The sequence below is a fragment of the Tiliqua scincoides genome, chromosome 8 (genome assembly GCF_035046505.1).
Source record: "Tiliqua scincoides isolate rTilSci1 chromosome 8, rTilSci1.hap2, whole genome shotgun sequence".
In the NCBI taxonomy this organism is placed as follows: domain Eukaryota; kingdom Metazoa; phylum Chordata; class Lepidosauria; order Squamata; family Scincidae; genus Tiliqua; species Tiliqua scincoides.
The window spans coordinates 47,256,521-47,271,745 of NC_089828.1; the positions used below are offsets into that span (position 1 = coordinate 47,256,521).

General features: G+C 50.0%; 1 protein-coding gene across 2 annotated transcripts in view; it reads left to right on the forward strand.

Moving 5' to 3' along the window:
- SMG6 (SMG6 nonsense mediated mRNA decay factor) overlaps positions 1-15,225 on the forward strand; it is an 85,436-nt gene that overhangs the window by 39,840 nt on the left and 30,371 nt on the right. The window contains exons 10-12 of one of the 2 annotated variants that reach the window (XM_066634779.1): positions 414-530; positions 2,030-2,192; positions 11,244-11,445. In XM_066634779.1, the coding sequence (XP_066490876.1) occupies positions 414-530; positions 2,030-2,192; positions 11,244-11,445 (482 nt within the window). The remainder of the gene's footprint in view (positions 1-413; positions 531-2,029; positions 2,193-11,243; positions 11,446-15,225) is intronic. The other variant, XM_066634780.1, reaches the window with a different exon arrangement.

The following is a 15,225-nucleotide window of genomic DNA, read 5'->3' on the forward strand; positions in this document are numbered from 1 at the left end:
GATTCTCTACTAGTCTTGCATGGTCTGCTTTCTTTTCACAAGACTCTCTGTGGTCTGCTGATGGGTTTTTAATTTACGCAGTCCTGAACGCACACTCAGAATCAGGATTCGCAGTTAAAGCATAGCTAATCTTTGTTTGGTGGCCTTGAGCATGTGCTCTTACTTGACATGAGGAGGACCTTGCAAGGTCAGGCGAAGGCATTCTTTGCAAGAATTCAGATGATCAGTTGATGCTTCTGGTCCAGTAGTCTAGTGACGGGTTGGATTCCCCTCCACATTCCACCTGCCTCTGTTTTACAAGTGTGGAGCAGATGCTTCTGAAGAGGGGTGGTAGTGTGTATATGTGTATGTCAGAGATTGCTCAGCTCAGCCCTAGTCCTGGGAGCTAACAGGTTCCGTGTTAATTCCAACAGAGTGCCTCTCGGAAGACTGCCGCTCAGTGATCCAGGAGCAAGCCACGGCTTTGGGGCTCTCCATGTTCTCCATGTTGGTCAAGCGCTGCACCAATCTGCTGCGAGAAATCTCATTAGGTAAGCACAGCTGGGGGCAGATTGTTGCCTTGTCAGAAGAGGGTGGTTGGACTTCTGGAGAGTTCACAGTCTATTTACCTGTGTCTACTTACCTGAGTACACAGTCTCAAAACACCAGCACTTTCATGTAGGCACAGTATGTCCTCTGTCATACTGTTGTGCAGGTGGGATAGTACTAGGCCCGCAAGAGCCGGCTGTCTCAAGTTATGCATGTTTGACTTCTAGGGAGACCTCCAGAATGGAATGGCACCTGTGCTGGGAACTTAGTGTATATATTCTTTGGATTCTGTCCCCCCCCCCCCCCCGGAAGCCGCGAGAAGCAGAACTCTTTATGTTTTAACTAGGGGTCTTCTGACCTTACTTCACCCACCCCTCTTGCTACACTTCATCTTTCCTGCCTGTCATTGCTTGCTCCATGCATCCAGCCAGATCTTTCTGGTTTCAGTAGACTGCTCCTGTGAGCTACATGAATGATAGACACCCTTCGGTCCCCAGCCCTCTTTAAGTGATGACTTTTCAGTCTGACCAAGTTTTGCTGCTGCTAATATCCAGGGCTGTGCATAATCTGGACTCCCATACTCGTCCGCTCCTCACTCCAGGGCAAATTTTGGTATTGAGTGCAGAGGATGATGATTCTCAGTTTCTACTTAAAAGAATTACACTTAAAAGTTAATATGTAGATCTTTTGACTGGGAATTCTAGCGGAATTGCAGAAATCAGACGAGATGGGGGCAGGACTGATTTCTCTTTGGGGAACAGGGCCTCAGTGCCATGCCCCCATTTATGTCTAGCTGAGGCAGAACCAGGCAAAATTAGAAAAAAAAAAAACAACACACACATATGCATGATTTATCCTGGTTGTGTAATTTAGTTCTTGTCGTACAACCTGGTTTTCTGAACAGCATTTTTTTAGTGCCACCATGTTTTAGGAGCTATGCAGATGTATTTCCGGTGTTTCTTTCAATTCCTGAGACACTTTTTCTTTTCTGGATTAAAATTGGAAGCGTGCTTCACTGCACCCTTAAAAAGTTCCGGAGGAGTAGCCATGTTAGTTCCTCCCCCCCCCCCAAATTATCCTGCTCTTTGCTTTGCCTTGTCAGCCTCAAGTCTCAGGGTTGGGGGGACTGAGGCTTTATAGTGGATGTTGATGCCTCTGTCATCTGTAGCGCTGAATCTTGGCACATCCTCCCTGTCTTCCTTAGAACGATGCCACTTGCCCGTATTGGCAAGAGAAAGAGGGAACATAGGGCCTCTCCATTCTGAAGGCTGTAGGATAGTACTGGAGACATTCCGCCAGGTGGCTTAATTTTCCAAGGCAACCTCTTTTGTTCCTCTTTCATGGCACAGAGTTTGGGAACCATAATTCTTGTCCCAGCCTAATAGATTTTCAGTTTGTATTAGATATCCAGGATCGGGAAAAGCGGGAGTGGAGGGGCAAACAAGGCAGTTCAGGAAAAACTATGCTGAAGCCAGAGATTCTCTCCTTTCTTTTTCAACAGCAGCGCAGTCCCAGGAGGGCTCCGAGGATGATGACATCAAGGTTTCCTCCTTGCCACAGGACTTGAAGGAACTTCTTCCCAGCATCAAGGTCTGGTCAGATTGGATGCTTGGCCACCCGGATACCTGGAATCCACCACCCAGCACTCTGGAGCTTCCCAGATTGTACGTCAGCTCTTTGTGGCTGTCTTGCCTCTCTCTCCACCCTCCTGCCTGTCTTTCTTTCCTCACCAGTCCTGGGACTTTCCAGGAGGGAAGGGCCATCTGTCCGTTCCATTGTGTATGTACACTGGGGCCAGTATGAACTTTTTACTCTTATTTATGACATTTGCATCCTGCTTTTTCTCTAATGAGCCCAGGATAGCTTATTATTATTATTGTTATTGTTATTATGTCCTCATAACAATCCTGTGAGGAAGACCAGGTTTAGTAACACAGTGAGCATGTTGGCTGAGAGGGGATTTGAACCCAGATCTCCCTGGTTTTACTCTAGCACTACTCCACCCTGCCTGTCTCTCATGATTCAGACGCACAAAAATCCATGGTGTCTTCAGCGCGCCCAGCAAAGGAGGGGTCGGAATCTTCAGGGCCCCCTTTGCTGCTCTCTCCTCTGTTTCCATGAGCTGTGATACCCTGGATGAGGCAGCCTAGGATTCACACCAGGGTGATTCTGGAAGGGTTAACTGCTCTGGCTGAATTCTGTTTACATCTTTTTGGCTGTTTGCATCCTTTTGGAACAAACCCACCCTAGCTGGGCCAAGACGCCTTATCCCACCAGGCACCCATCTGCGCATGCTTCCTTGCTTGCCACTTTCCTGCAGGTCTTCCCATTCTCCTCTGGACCCGGAGCCTGCAGTCTCCTCTCTCCCTCCGCCCCAGTTCATTCTGCTAGCCCAGCAGAGGCAGGGCTCGGGGCAATGAGGGGAAGGTGCTTGAGGAGTAATCCAGCTAAAAATGGGTCCCCACTCCTGCACCGAGAAGACAGGATATCCGCCCATCCCCGGCCTCTTCCCTCTCCTATTGCCGCCACTTTTTGCTTCTTTTTCATTTTGGCTGAGGAAATGGAAATCTCACACAGGAAGTGCCGGGCCCCATTTTGGGGAGAGGGAGAGTCTGTTTTCTGTTTGCTGGCTGCTCGGGGTGGAGTGGGCCCGCTGCCTGCTCATGTGAACTGTTGCCCATCTTTGGGCAGTAGCTCAAACCTGGAGTGTGCTCACATGAGCCCACTTCCTGCCAATCCCGGCTGTCTTCCCACTTGGGTTCATGTAGCAGCTGCTCTGGGGAGGAGCTTCCTCCCTCCTCCTCCTCTTGTGTGCTTCCACAGCTTCGCTGCCCAAGACCCATGGGTGAGTGGGAGCAGTTTCTTGCCCCCCCCTTTTTCAACCAATAGAAGCTGTTGCCTCTGTGAGCGGGGGGGGGGGGAAGAGATGAGATGGTAGATGAAAATTGGCTTTCTGTTTTGAGGTAATATTGACCATCAGTCCCATTTTACAGTTGGGAAATTTGAGGCTGAGAGAAGATGATTTGCCCAGGTCCTTACACTGATTCTGCAGCAGCGGCACATTCTCTTGGAGCACTTGAGACTCATTTTCCCGTTGTCCGCTCTTCCATGCTGCTCCCCTTGAGCTCTCATCCCTTTGACTCACTGGGCCACTGTAATGATGATGGAGACCCACATCTGCAAGGAGGCCTCGCAGGCTCCCCAGGACTCTGACAGGCATCCTGCTCACTTTGGGTCTTAAGTTGCAGGTGTGATGAACTCAGGCCAAGTGGTGAGTTTGGAAGCCTGTGGACAGATAAGCACGAGGCTTAGCGCAACATTGTTTTGTACCTGTGGGGGTGGGCAGGGTTGGATTTAAGCCCCAGGACTTTTTCCAGAGCCCAGGCCTAGCAGCACTGGGGTGTGTGGTGTCCCAGTGAAGGAAGCGCCTATGAGCCTATGCAGTGTGCTTTCCCTCACACATCTGACATTAGCAGGGTGAGCTGCCAGGGCGTGACTTCTGGCACCTCTCAGTTTAGGCTATTCTTCCATCATCCCCACCACTTCTCTCCAGTTCAAATGCAGATGATTCCCCTTTGTGGCATTCTATCAAAAGAGCCTGTTTGGAGGGGGGATCTGGATGTGCCTCTAGAGCAGAGTTGTGCAGTGGTGCGCAGAGAGTCAAAATCATGCACGCACATGAGCACAGTCCCCTTTGCCACTACCAGTGGCCTTCTGGGCCCGTCCTTGGCAGTCTCTGTTTCCACTGTCCCTGGTGGTCGGTTCCCAGGGAGCCAGTGTCGCTGAGACTGGCTAAACTCAGCCCAGCTGTGGCAGTTGGTTTATTGCTTTCAGCTGGTACTTGAACCCGGGTCTTGGGCTTTGGAGCCATTCCCAGGTTTAATCCCCGGAGCTTTCTCTGCAGCTGTATGACACTCCGCTGACCCTGAATGAGGATAGGAAAATAGAAGCCGTGCCAAGCCAGAGTCTCTTTTTCATTTGGAGTCTGGCGGCCTGCCCATGACCAGGGTTACATAATGGGAAACATAGCTGGGACTCTGGAGAGCCCTCCGCGCCTCACCAGGCTGCCCAGACCTTCGCGTTCTGATGCTATATATCTTCCTAATTGGCGCTCAGATGCATTTATCACCCGTCTGGATTGGAGTCCTCCTGGTGGAAATGAGCTGCATTCCGCTCCGCTCACTGGTCTCCTGTTGGATGCAGCAGGAGCGTGGGGGGGGGAGGGAGGGAGGAAGTGGCACTGCTTGCTCACCAGGTGACAGAACAGAGACCGGGTGGGGGGAGAGCAGGCATTTCCTAGGGCCAAGGAAGGAAGCTTGTGTTCAGGGGCAGGCAGGTTAGCCAAGTGTGAGGAGCTGAGCCCTTTCCAAAGGAACACATCCCTTTTGATGCAAACGTGCACAGTGGGGTTGCGGGTGTTAAGGCTGTTCATATCCCATCTGGTCCTGGAGCTGCAGCATAACTGTTGAACGCCGGGTTGTGTTGCTTTTTTAACGCACACACCACCACCCCAAAGTTCCCAGCCCGTATGGCTGCTGCATTCTCATATAGTGCAGAAATTGGCACTGGATCAACAGTCCGAGAATCTCAACTCTCGCTTCTTGTTGCATTTTGTTTTGTTTAAAAAGCAAATTTCTAGCCCTTTAGACTAGTGTTTCTCAAACTGTGGGTCGGGACCCACTAGGTGGGTCGCGAGCCAGTTTCAGGGGGGTCCCCATTCATTTGAATATTTTATTTTTATTAGACTTGATGGTATGTGACTGCATTTGGGGAAATGTTACAGACCTGTACTTTTAACAAGTTACTATGTATATTCTTTTAACAACGATAGTAAATGGGACTCACTCCTGGGTAAGTGTAGGTGGGATAGCAGCCTAGGATTGTTAAACATTTTTCTGTTTGATGATGTCACTTCAGATCATGACATCACTCCAGTGGGTTCTGACAGATTCTCATTCTAAACAGTGGGTCCTGGTGCTAAATGTGTGAGAACCACTGCTTTAGGCTGTGAAGATACGTTTGAGTGGCCAGTGCCTGATATGTCACAGAACCAAACCGGGGCAGGATTTTCAGCAGTTGGGGCAGGGCCTTATCTCTCTTGTGTCTCTCACACATAACTCCTGCCCTCATCCTTTTGGGATTTGTATTCTTGCAGTTCACTTGTCCTAGTGCTGCTGCCACACATACATACACCCCGTCCCTTCCCACATTCTGTTCTCCCTGCAGTTGCTGGAAAATTCCACATCCCTTGAAAACTGCATTTTGAAAGGAGAATGAATTGTGCAAAGTAGTATGAAAGGAAAATGTCGTTTAGTTTGCATACCTGCTTCTGATTTTTTTTTTTCCTGGAGTGTGGCAGGGCAGTGCACTGGAACTTACTGTGAAGTTCCAGTAAGGAGGAAGCTGCTAAGCGGAGGAGGAAGGACTAAGTAGGGGGTTCTAGACTGAGACAGTTGCAGGCAGTGGGGAGAGGCAGCGAGAATAGGGATCAGACTTGGGGTAATTAGGTTGCTATAAGACAGATACAAATAAAGGCAGTATGTCCCCAAAGCAGAAACCATTGTGGGACATGTGTGTGTGTGAGAGAGAGAGAGAAAGTTGTTGAAGTGTTGGCCATATTTTTGTGTGCATGTTGATGTTTATTTTCAATTATTCTGTCCTTTTTCAGGTCCCCAAGTCCTCAGTAGGCAGCTAACAACAATAGATTATAAAACAACAACAAAAACAGACAGGAACCAGATAAAATCACAGCTCAAACACATTCAGTTTAAAAGACTTGCTGAACAAGAACATTTTGGCCACACACTTTAAAGTTGCCAGGTCAGGATCTGACAGACCCCCGCAGGGAGTGAACTCCACTGCTGTGCTGCCACAACGGAGAAGGCTCATGGCTCCCAGGAATACATGAAATGGCCTCATACGGGGACGTTATGCTGAAGCTGGTCCACCTCACCCAGTGCTGCGTCCTTTGACTGGTGGTCAGGCAGAGAGAGACCTCAGAGAAAGGTCTTCCTGGCCCGGCCCTTGAGGTCCTTTTTAACTGGAGATGCTTCTGCCTGCAAAGCACTACTAGTGAGCCTTGAATTTGGATGGTTCTTCTAGGAGGCTCTAGGTTGCCTCCAGGTGGCACCTGTTGCACCAGAAACAAACCTCAAAGAGCTGGAGGTGTGATGGACCCTGCAGCCCTGCCCTTGGTTTTGTGTTTTTCTCCCCATAAGGTAGTCAAGATGCCTTTTTTTGAAGGCTACCAAGAACTGGCTGAGCAAGGGGTTTTTGGCACAGAGCAGCCTATGAGCAGGGGCTCTGGGGCAACAAACTGGGGGGGGAGCTGAGCTGCCTTCCTCCCTCCCACCTCCAAGAGCAACAGAAAAGCCCGAGCGGTTTGCCATCTGGAACGCAGTGCTGGGCTTCTTCCACCGCACTCTTTCCGGGTTTGTTCTGCAGCTGTGGGGCTGGTGTGTGAGTGTTTAAACAGGCTGGTATTACACAGGAAATGGCCACCTCCGTGGGGCCCCTGCAGGCCTGTAACATGGGGTCATTGTGTTCGGCATTAATCGCTGTGTGTGTAAGAAGGCTCCAGGCATCCAGAGGCCTGTTGTGGTTGGGGTCCCAGGAGCCTTCGGGCTTTAAACCCCAGGCCTGACCCAGCCCACCCCATATGTGCCCTGTCTGCTTCCTTGCAGGTTAATTTCAGCAGAGCCTCCTCCCTTCTCCCTGGGGCTATGCCCATCAGCAATGCACACATTCTCCAGTTTACCCTGACTAGCCTGACTGGGGCCCAGTGGCCTGTCTGCAGTCTCATGGACAGACCCTTTAAGCCCAGGAATTCAAGGCAGAAAAAAGGAAATGAGCTGGTTGTGGGAGGGGGGGCAACTCTGCTCTTGAGGGCAAACATGGCAGTTCTTGGCCAGATGAGCAGCATCTGGCTTCTCTCTGTGCCTTGGTGGCATGGAGGAAAACAGAGAGCTGGCGCAGGTGGAGCTGTGAATCAGGACTTCCTCAGTTAAGATCTTGTCTCTGCTGTGAACTCACTAGGTAGCATTAAACCAGCCACTCTCAGCCTCAGCCGCACTGTGGGGTTAATATTTACCTTACAGGGTTGTCGTAAGGATTAACTCAAGACTACACAAGAGGAGCACTTTGCACATTCAGGATGATCTGTGTTATTATTCTGACCAGGGAGCAGTTTGCTTCTCTGTGGGGAAAGGCCATTAAGCATTATTTCTTTGAGTTAGGACAAAGGGCTGACCTGGCGTGTTCTGGTACAGAGCAGTGCTGTTCTCCATCGCAAACCCTGGGGTGTCCCTGCAGGGTGCACTTCACCCTTCCCCCCCCCCAATTTTGATTGCTTTTCCCAGATAGAAGAGCACCTAACAAGCTGATGCCTTCATGAGAGAGCACTGACACAGTTTTTGACAGCAAACTGTGATTGCAAGAAAACACACTCCCCTCTGAGGGAGAGGGAAGCTGGATGTCATACAGCCACCCTTGGTGCTTGGGGTAGTCAGGTTGCATTGTCCCTTCTGAAGGGGGAAGCTGCCTCCTCATGTCTGAGCAGTGGGAGAGCAGTGGGTGATCAAGGCACTTGGTGAGTTCCCCTCCAAGGGGCAAGGATGTCCCGCGCTGGATGCCGCCTGCACCAGTGCCTGTCCTTTTCTTGTCCTACTGTAGGAGCGCTCACTGCTCTCTTCCCTCTGCCCCGGGAATGATCCCTGTTCCTGTTCCCAGCCCATGCCTGTGCTGCCTCCCGCCATCCTTCCTGGACGGCGCTGGGCTGGCTGGAGCACGATGTGACCAGCCTCATGCAGCTCGTGGGAGCTGCCAGCGGGGCAAGAGTGAAGCCTCCCAAGGCCTCCTGTGGTCCCCTGGGCAGCCTGCATGTTGGAGGTGGCCCAGAGCCGCCCTATCGCATCCGGTGCTTGTCTCTGTGGCCTGGCCCCAAGGATAAACTCAGGGCCGTGGGGCAGCGGGGATCGTTCCTCTTATTATTTTCCTCCGGTGTGGATCGGGGTCGTGGAAAGTTCAGTTCCTTTTAACCCTCACAGCTCTGTTTATTTTCAAGCTGGTAGTGCAGGCCAAGCGTTTCCCATTACATCACGGGGCCCTTGGACAATCCCAGCCCTCCCTCCTCACCCCAAACACGTTGGGGCTGTTTGTTTTTTTTCCACCTTTAAACGTTTCTGACAGCCAGACCTGGCTCCGGTAAAGAGAGCTGTAGCCTTATGATCATTGCAAGCTTGCCAAGGGCCCCTGGGCCCCCTCCTTCCCTCTGGCGTGTTGGTTGACTCCGGGGTACAGGCATGCTGATGGCGTGTTGGGCTTTGATTAATGGCAGCTCATTCCGTTGGGCTCCCAGGACACTCTTGAAAACAAGATGTTTCGTTTCAGTGCAGTGCTTCTCTCCTCTCTCCCCCCCCCCCCCGCCCGTTAAGTTGATTCCAGCAAATAAATGAGTGCAGATTGTCCACCTGGAGTAGCTTGCTCAGGGGTGGGGAGCGAAAGAGAGAGAGGGGTCGGAGGGCTGCTTGTAAGCCCCTCTGCTCAGAGCGCTCTCTTCATTGTTCCCCCAAACCCCCCCCCCCCAGTCTTGGAGCCTGCCCTGGGGAAGCAGATGCAAGGTGGGAAGTTTGGCACAAGGAGGGTTCCATTTCCTGTCTCTGGTTCCCCTTTCTCTTGCCCTGCTACAAGAGGTCATTTCTCGATCTGTGCCCTCCTCTCTCATCTTTCCTTCTAAGGACATTTTTAAAAGGCTTTAAGGACTTGGCAGCGGACAGAGGTCACTGCCCATTCACCCAGTTTTGCAGTGGACCAATGTTGTTCCCTGGCTCCGCCCCTGCTGTTAAGGCTCCATCTTGCCAGGACATCTGAGACTTCTTGTCTCTCCATTTCACATGGACTTGTTCCCTCCTCCCCCTGTTTTTGTCCCCCAGGTGCCACGGCAGGCACATTCCTGCCGAGCCAGTGCCCAAGAACATTCTCCACACAGCGCCAAGCAAGGTTCCTTCAGCAGCGCGGTCCTTCCCCACAGCTCTGTCTTTGTCAGGGAACTCAGGTTCTGCAGCAAGAGAAGCTGAATGTTCAGTGACCTGGATACATGATGCAGCTTTAATACAAAATTCCACATTAACTTCAGCCGTTTTTGTGTAATTTATTCTGCATATCTTTTGGCTGTTTTCCACAGAACTTTACAGGGTGCTGCTGGGAACCTCGTTCAGCCCCCTCTCTGACTTCCGAGGTTTCAGCAGGCCCATTTTGCCCTCACACTTTCAAGCATCTCTGTGCAACTCTCTGTGCTAGAAAGTGGCACTCCGTGGTATTCTCACTCTCTCAGCTCTGCAGCCAGCAAAGGTGATATGATGCCACCTACACAACCCCCCCCTCCCCGAGTGTAAAGTTGTGACCAGAAATGAAACCAGTCCAGGTGTCGGCAAACGCAGCTCTGCTGTCCCACCTACACCACCTCTAGGCTTCTGTTCACATTTTGATGTTGTTTGAGGTGTGTATGTATGAGAGAGAGAGAGAGAGAGAGTCTTCCTATACCTCACAGTTGGCCTGGTGGAGACCTTTGTTTTGGCAAGTGAGATCAGAGGGATGATCTGGCACCACCCTTGATGTAGCCAAGAGCTGGGACCTGTCTTCTTTTCACATACAGCTACTCCATTTGTGCCCAAACCTTCTGTCCTGCTCTCTGTTCTTCTTGGAAAATCTCTCTGCCTTGAATCATAGCTCACCTTTCTCGTGAAGCATTTGATGTAACCCCTTAATCCTCACCTCTGGCTGTAGCTAGACCAAAGGGCTAATGTTGCATTGTCTGGCATTTGTTTCTTGGTCTCCTTGACTTCCTTTCCTTCTGTTGTCTCCCGCACCATTCAAACAGATTGCAAGCTCCTCAGGACGGAGACCTGCCTTTATAAAGTGCCATATACTTGATAGTGTTGTATGATGATGATTTAGGGCACAGTCCTAACCAGGTCTACTCAGAAGTAAGTCCTGTTTTTTTCAATGGGGCTTACTCGCAGGAAGGTGTGGTTAGGATTGCAGCCTGAATGTGTCTGCTAGTTAAATATATGCATAATTATATATTTTGCATAATGTGGATTTTCAGATAATTAGAATGCTTTTAAAATAGGAAAGATGAGAGAAAAGGACAAAGGTAAACAGCATGGAAGCAATCCCAGTTTTCTTTTTCTCAGTTGCCATGATGACTAGAAACTTGATTTTTGGAATTTATTTAGGTGCTTCCCACCTCCATCAGAGTGCTGAATTATGTAATGAGCAGCAAAGTTTATGACTACATGGTGAGCCCACAAGTGTATACAGCACTGATGGAGGAGGGTCTGGTGCCAAGCCCCTCTTTTATAGCAAAGAAGAAAAGCATGCTACCAATGATCTATCTTTTCTCAGCCTTGAGCAGAAACTGCCTTGGAGTTTTCAAGCACTGAACAATGAGAACTAGAACCTTGCTTAGCTAAATCTAACTTAGTCCCCATGGGACAGGTAAAGAAATGAGAGTGGCTAAATTCTCACTCTGCCATCAACACAATCCCATCCTACTCTGCTGGGCATTTAAAGTGATTAGTATGAACACCAGCAGCACTTTGATCCGCAAGTCACTAGGGGGCTCCCTTTGCCCAAAGGGCATTTTGTAGATAGACACTGATTGAGCTCCTGTGGGATGCAGGGTTGCTGAGCTCTCCCATCTCATCCCCTTTCAGGGTCTTGGTGGATGTGTGGGCAACACTGGCTGACTTCTGCAACATCCTAACAGCCGTGAACCAGTCAGAGGTGCCCCTCTACAAGGACCCCGATGAGGACCTGGCTCTACTCAGCCTGGAGGAGGATCGCCTGCTCTCAGGTTTCGTTCCACTGCTGGTTGCCCCCCAGGAGCCCTGCTACGTGGAGAAATCCTCGGACAAGGTCAGGGACAGGGCGAAACGCCCCTCCTTCTCCTCCTCATCTTTCTTTCTCTCTCCCCCCCCACCCCAGCCCTCCAGGCTTTTCTTCTTGGGAAGCATTTTTGTACAAACGGAACACGATTAAGTCATTGAGAAAGGGTGTTAAGGGAAAATATCGACCTTTTAGCCGCTGACATCCAGCTCTGTGTCATGAAAACCCCTCTTGACTTCCTCTACTCTGTGTGTCTGTGTGTGAGTGAGAGAGAGAGAAGGAGAGAGAGAGCTGGCATGCCGTATATACGGTCATTTCCTCCCTTGTTTAAAGAGCGCAGCTTGCATTGGCAGCGCTCCCCCTCCACTCCAAATGGCTTGCATCATGCTCAGAGCAGCCTCCTCTCCCCGCCCCCCACCCTGACTGGCCGCAGGGCCCTGCGTGAGGAGGAAGCCAGCCAGATCTATCTTTCTTCCTCTGAAGAGCTGAGTGATAACGAAGTGACAGGGAAACAGCAGGCACCGTGTGCTGGACGGCAGGAGGCTGCAAGGCAAGGCTCCTCTGGCCATTGCATCCCTTGCCCCTGCTCCAAAATCAACGGACTGATTTCTCCCTTCCCCTTTTGCAGTCTTGGGTTTCCTCTCAACCCAGATTTCCCTGGATTTTCAGAAACTGTCCCAACCCTGGCAAAGAACATAAGAAGACCCAAGGCCCATCTAGTCCAGCTTCCTGTATCTCACAGTGGTCCACTAAATGCCCCAGGGAGCACACCAGATAACAAGAGACCTGCATCCTGGTGCCCTCCCTTGCAAAAAATTTTGTGTGCTTACTGTGGTTATGTGACCAATAAAATGGGCTCGGTCTCACTGTCAGAGCACCTGCTTTGCATGCCTTTGATCTTTGGTATCTCTGGTGCACAAATTTTCAGCAGGGTGGCTGAGAAGGAAAGACCTCCTCCCTCTTGAGATCTTGGTGAGAGCTGTCACTCTGTTGTGCTAGGTGGACTAGTGGTCTGACTTGGTACAAGGCACCATCATTTGTTCATTGGCACTCATACTGTATTGGAAAGGCCTTTTGTTCAGTGGCAGAATACATGGACTGCATGTGCTGGTTTAGTCCTTGACATCTGCAGCGAAGGATGGCAGGTGGTGGAACTGGGAAAGACTGCCTGTTGGAGAGTCACTGACACCCTGAGCGGATGGTGGTGCCTGGCTCAGTATGAGGCATTCAGGTTCATGTTCACATGGGTGTGGGAGGATGTGTTTGTGTCTCAGATCTGACTGATCGTCTTTTGGATTGGGGATACTTTTTATCTGCCAGATTAAAATCAGATAGTGAATCTGAAGGAGTTGTTTTTGTCTGTCTGTCCGTGTTCCCTGGCAGTGCAGAGACTGGCTTGCTTGCATGAGTCAATGGGAGCACTATGCTAGGTAAACCCTTTTCTGCAGTTCACTTGCTGCCTGTAGGCTGGATTTCATGGACTGATGTATGTGTGTTTGAATGGCAGGCAGATTATTCTGTTTTTAGAGAGGGGTTTGGCCTAGTGGCTGCTGTCTATTCTTGTGATTGCTGAGCATTGAGGATGAGAGATCCCTGGGCGCACACAGTAACTGGTATCCAGGTAGGAGTATGCTATGGAGAGGTGAAGGAGACTGGCTTGAGCTCCAGGGAGAAACCTGGCTGTTTTGGCACCTGTCAGTGTCTACCCAGCAAAGTATGGGGAGAAAGGGTTAATATTCTTTGCACTCTGGAGCTGGGGGGGGGTCCATGACAGGGGGAGTCCTGAAACCAAGCCCTCCTCCTATCCTGACACATGTTAATAAGGCAAGGGGCTTTTAATGCCTATAAAAAGGCCAGAAGCCCCAGGTCCCAGCAAAGGCCCAGCAGAAGTGTGTTTTTCTCATTTGCAGAACTAACAAGGGAGAGCCGCTCTTTCCCCCAATAAGCGATGCTGGCAGCCTGTTCTTAATGCTGTCTGTTGAGGGGTCTTTCCTGCACACCAGGCCTCTCTCAGTGTGTGGTAGTGAGCATGTGGGGGTCTCCCTCAGAGGCAGCAGGAAAGCAAGAGCTCTCTAGGCCTGCATCTGCAGGAGTGCAAAAGGTGGGACTGTATTCAGTACTCTTGTAGCCTTGTCTGGGAGGGTGAACTGTTCTTCCCATGTGGAAATGCATTCTTCATGGGTGGGGGGGGGGGTTTGCATTCAGTAATGGGAGGGGAAAATATCCCAGAATTCTCCCCTTTTTTTTTAGTACTTTCTTCCTTAGAACCTAAGCAATCATAGGGTTTGCAAGCATATATACTATGCTGCAGTATCATGTGCCTTAAGACTGATTTGGGCTGGAGGAAGATGGGCATCCTGAAAAGGGATAGAGAGTTTGAGGGGAGAATTGTGTTGAAAGTTTTTTTCCCTTCTCTCTTGTGTACCTTAGTGAGCATCGTATAGGAGTTAAAAGTGTAATCAAGAGTCTGTCGAACTGAAATAACTGTGGGTGGGTTCACTATGGTTAATTAGGATCAAGACCACATCCTTAAGTCTAATGAACCAGCACACTCTCTCTTGCTTTTCCCCTTACCCCCTTGGCTTGCACACCATCAACTTCCTGGTTTGTTGAAACCATGACTCCACAGCTCACGCAAAGCTTGGGAACTGTGGTTTAACGCTGGTTTACAGGTCAAGGTGTATGCAAAAAGTACATGTAGTCTGCGAAAACTTATTCTGAAGTTTATTTATTAGTCTTTAGGTTGCTGCAAGGTTCTTTGTTGCTTTTTCCTGCAAGGGACCAACACAGCCCCTCTGGAAGCCAGGATGTGAAATCACAGTTGTGAGCCAGAGTTAAACCACAACTCCCAGCTTTGCACGAGTCACAGAGCTGTGGTTTGAACAGACCAGGAACTAAAAGTCGCAGATAGCAAGCAGGAGGAGGAGGGAACATACTGGCCTGTTAGGTTTAAGATTTTTTTCCCAATCCTGGCTCACTTGATCATGTGAACCCCACTCCTTATGAACATGTCCTCAGTGGTCCTGTGTTATTCATTGGTGAGCAGTCTTTGGCTCTCCATAGTCCCTACTTTTTGTGCTTTTGGCTGCTGTTTGTGATTCTGCACGTGCCTAATACATTGCTAACTTCTTCCTCGAGCAAGTTTCTAGCCCTCAGGGCTGTAGAGATGTGTCATTTATTTAGATTTATAGTCTGCCCCCTCCTGAAGCTGCAGGCAGTGTTTGTAAAAGTCTTGCTTGGGGGTGCAACAGGGAATATATAATGTATTTGGGTTATAGAATGTACCTTTTCTTGAAATAGAATGTAGCATTTTCTATTCTCAGTACACAGTATGTGCCACTATGCTCCCAGTCAGTGTCTCTGCCCTGTGCCTAAAGGATCACTTGCTTGGCTGATGTGCCAGCAGAAGACCTATCATCTCCAGGCATGTGTCTCTATAGAGTCTTGCCATGAGCAGTGTCTTGGACTCAGCCAGCAGCCCAAGAGCTGTGGAATAAAAGCCAACTGTTTGGCAAACCCTTGCCCTCACCCTCATTTTCTGGATGGTACCTACAGATTATCAAAAGCAATTATGACAAGCTGCATGTGATGTCATTGATGAGAAGGTAACTTGGCAGTATGTGGCAGGATCTTAGTCCTCCTCTTGAACTTCACAAAAAACCAAGATCACAGAGCCCATCTTTCTCTTTTGCTTGGTATGATAAATACCTGGGCCAAATTAAAGCTCTGAGCAGCCATACGTGAATTTGGGCTTTGTAGCTGAGTTCTCCAGCCCAGAACCCCTGAGCTGTAAAGCTAGAAGCTGAGGCC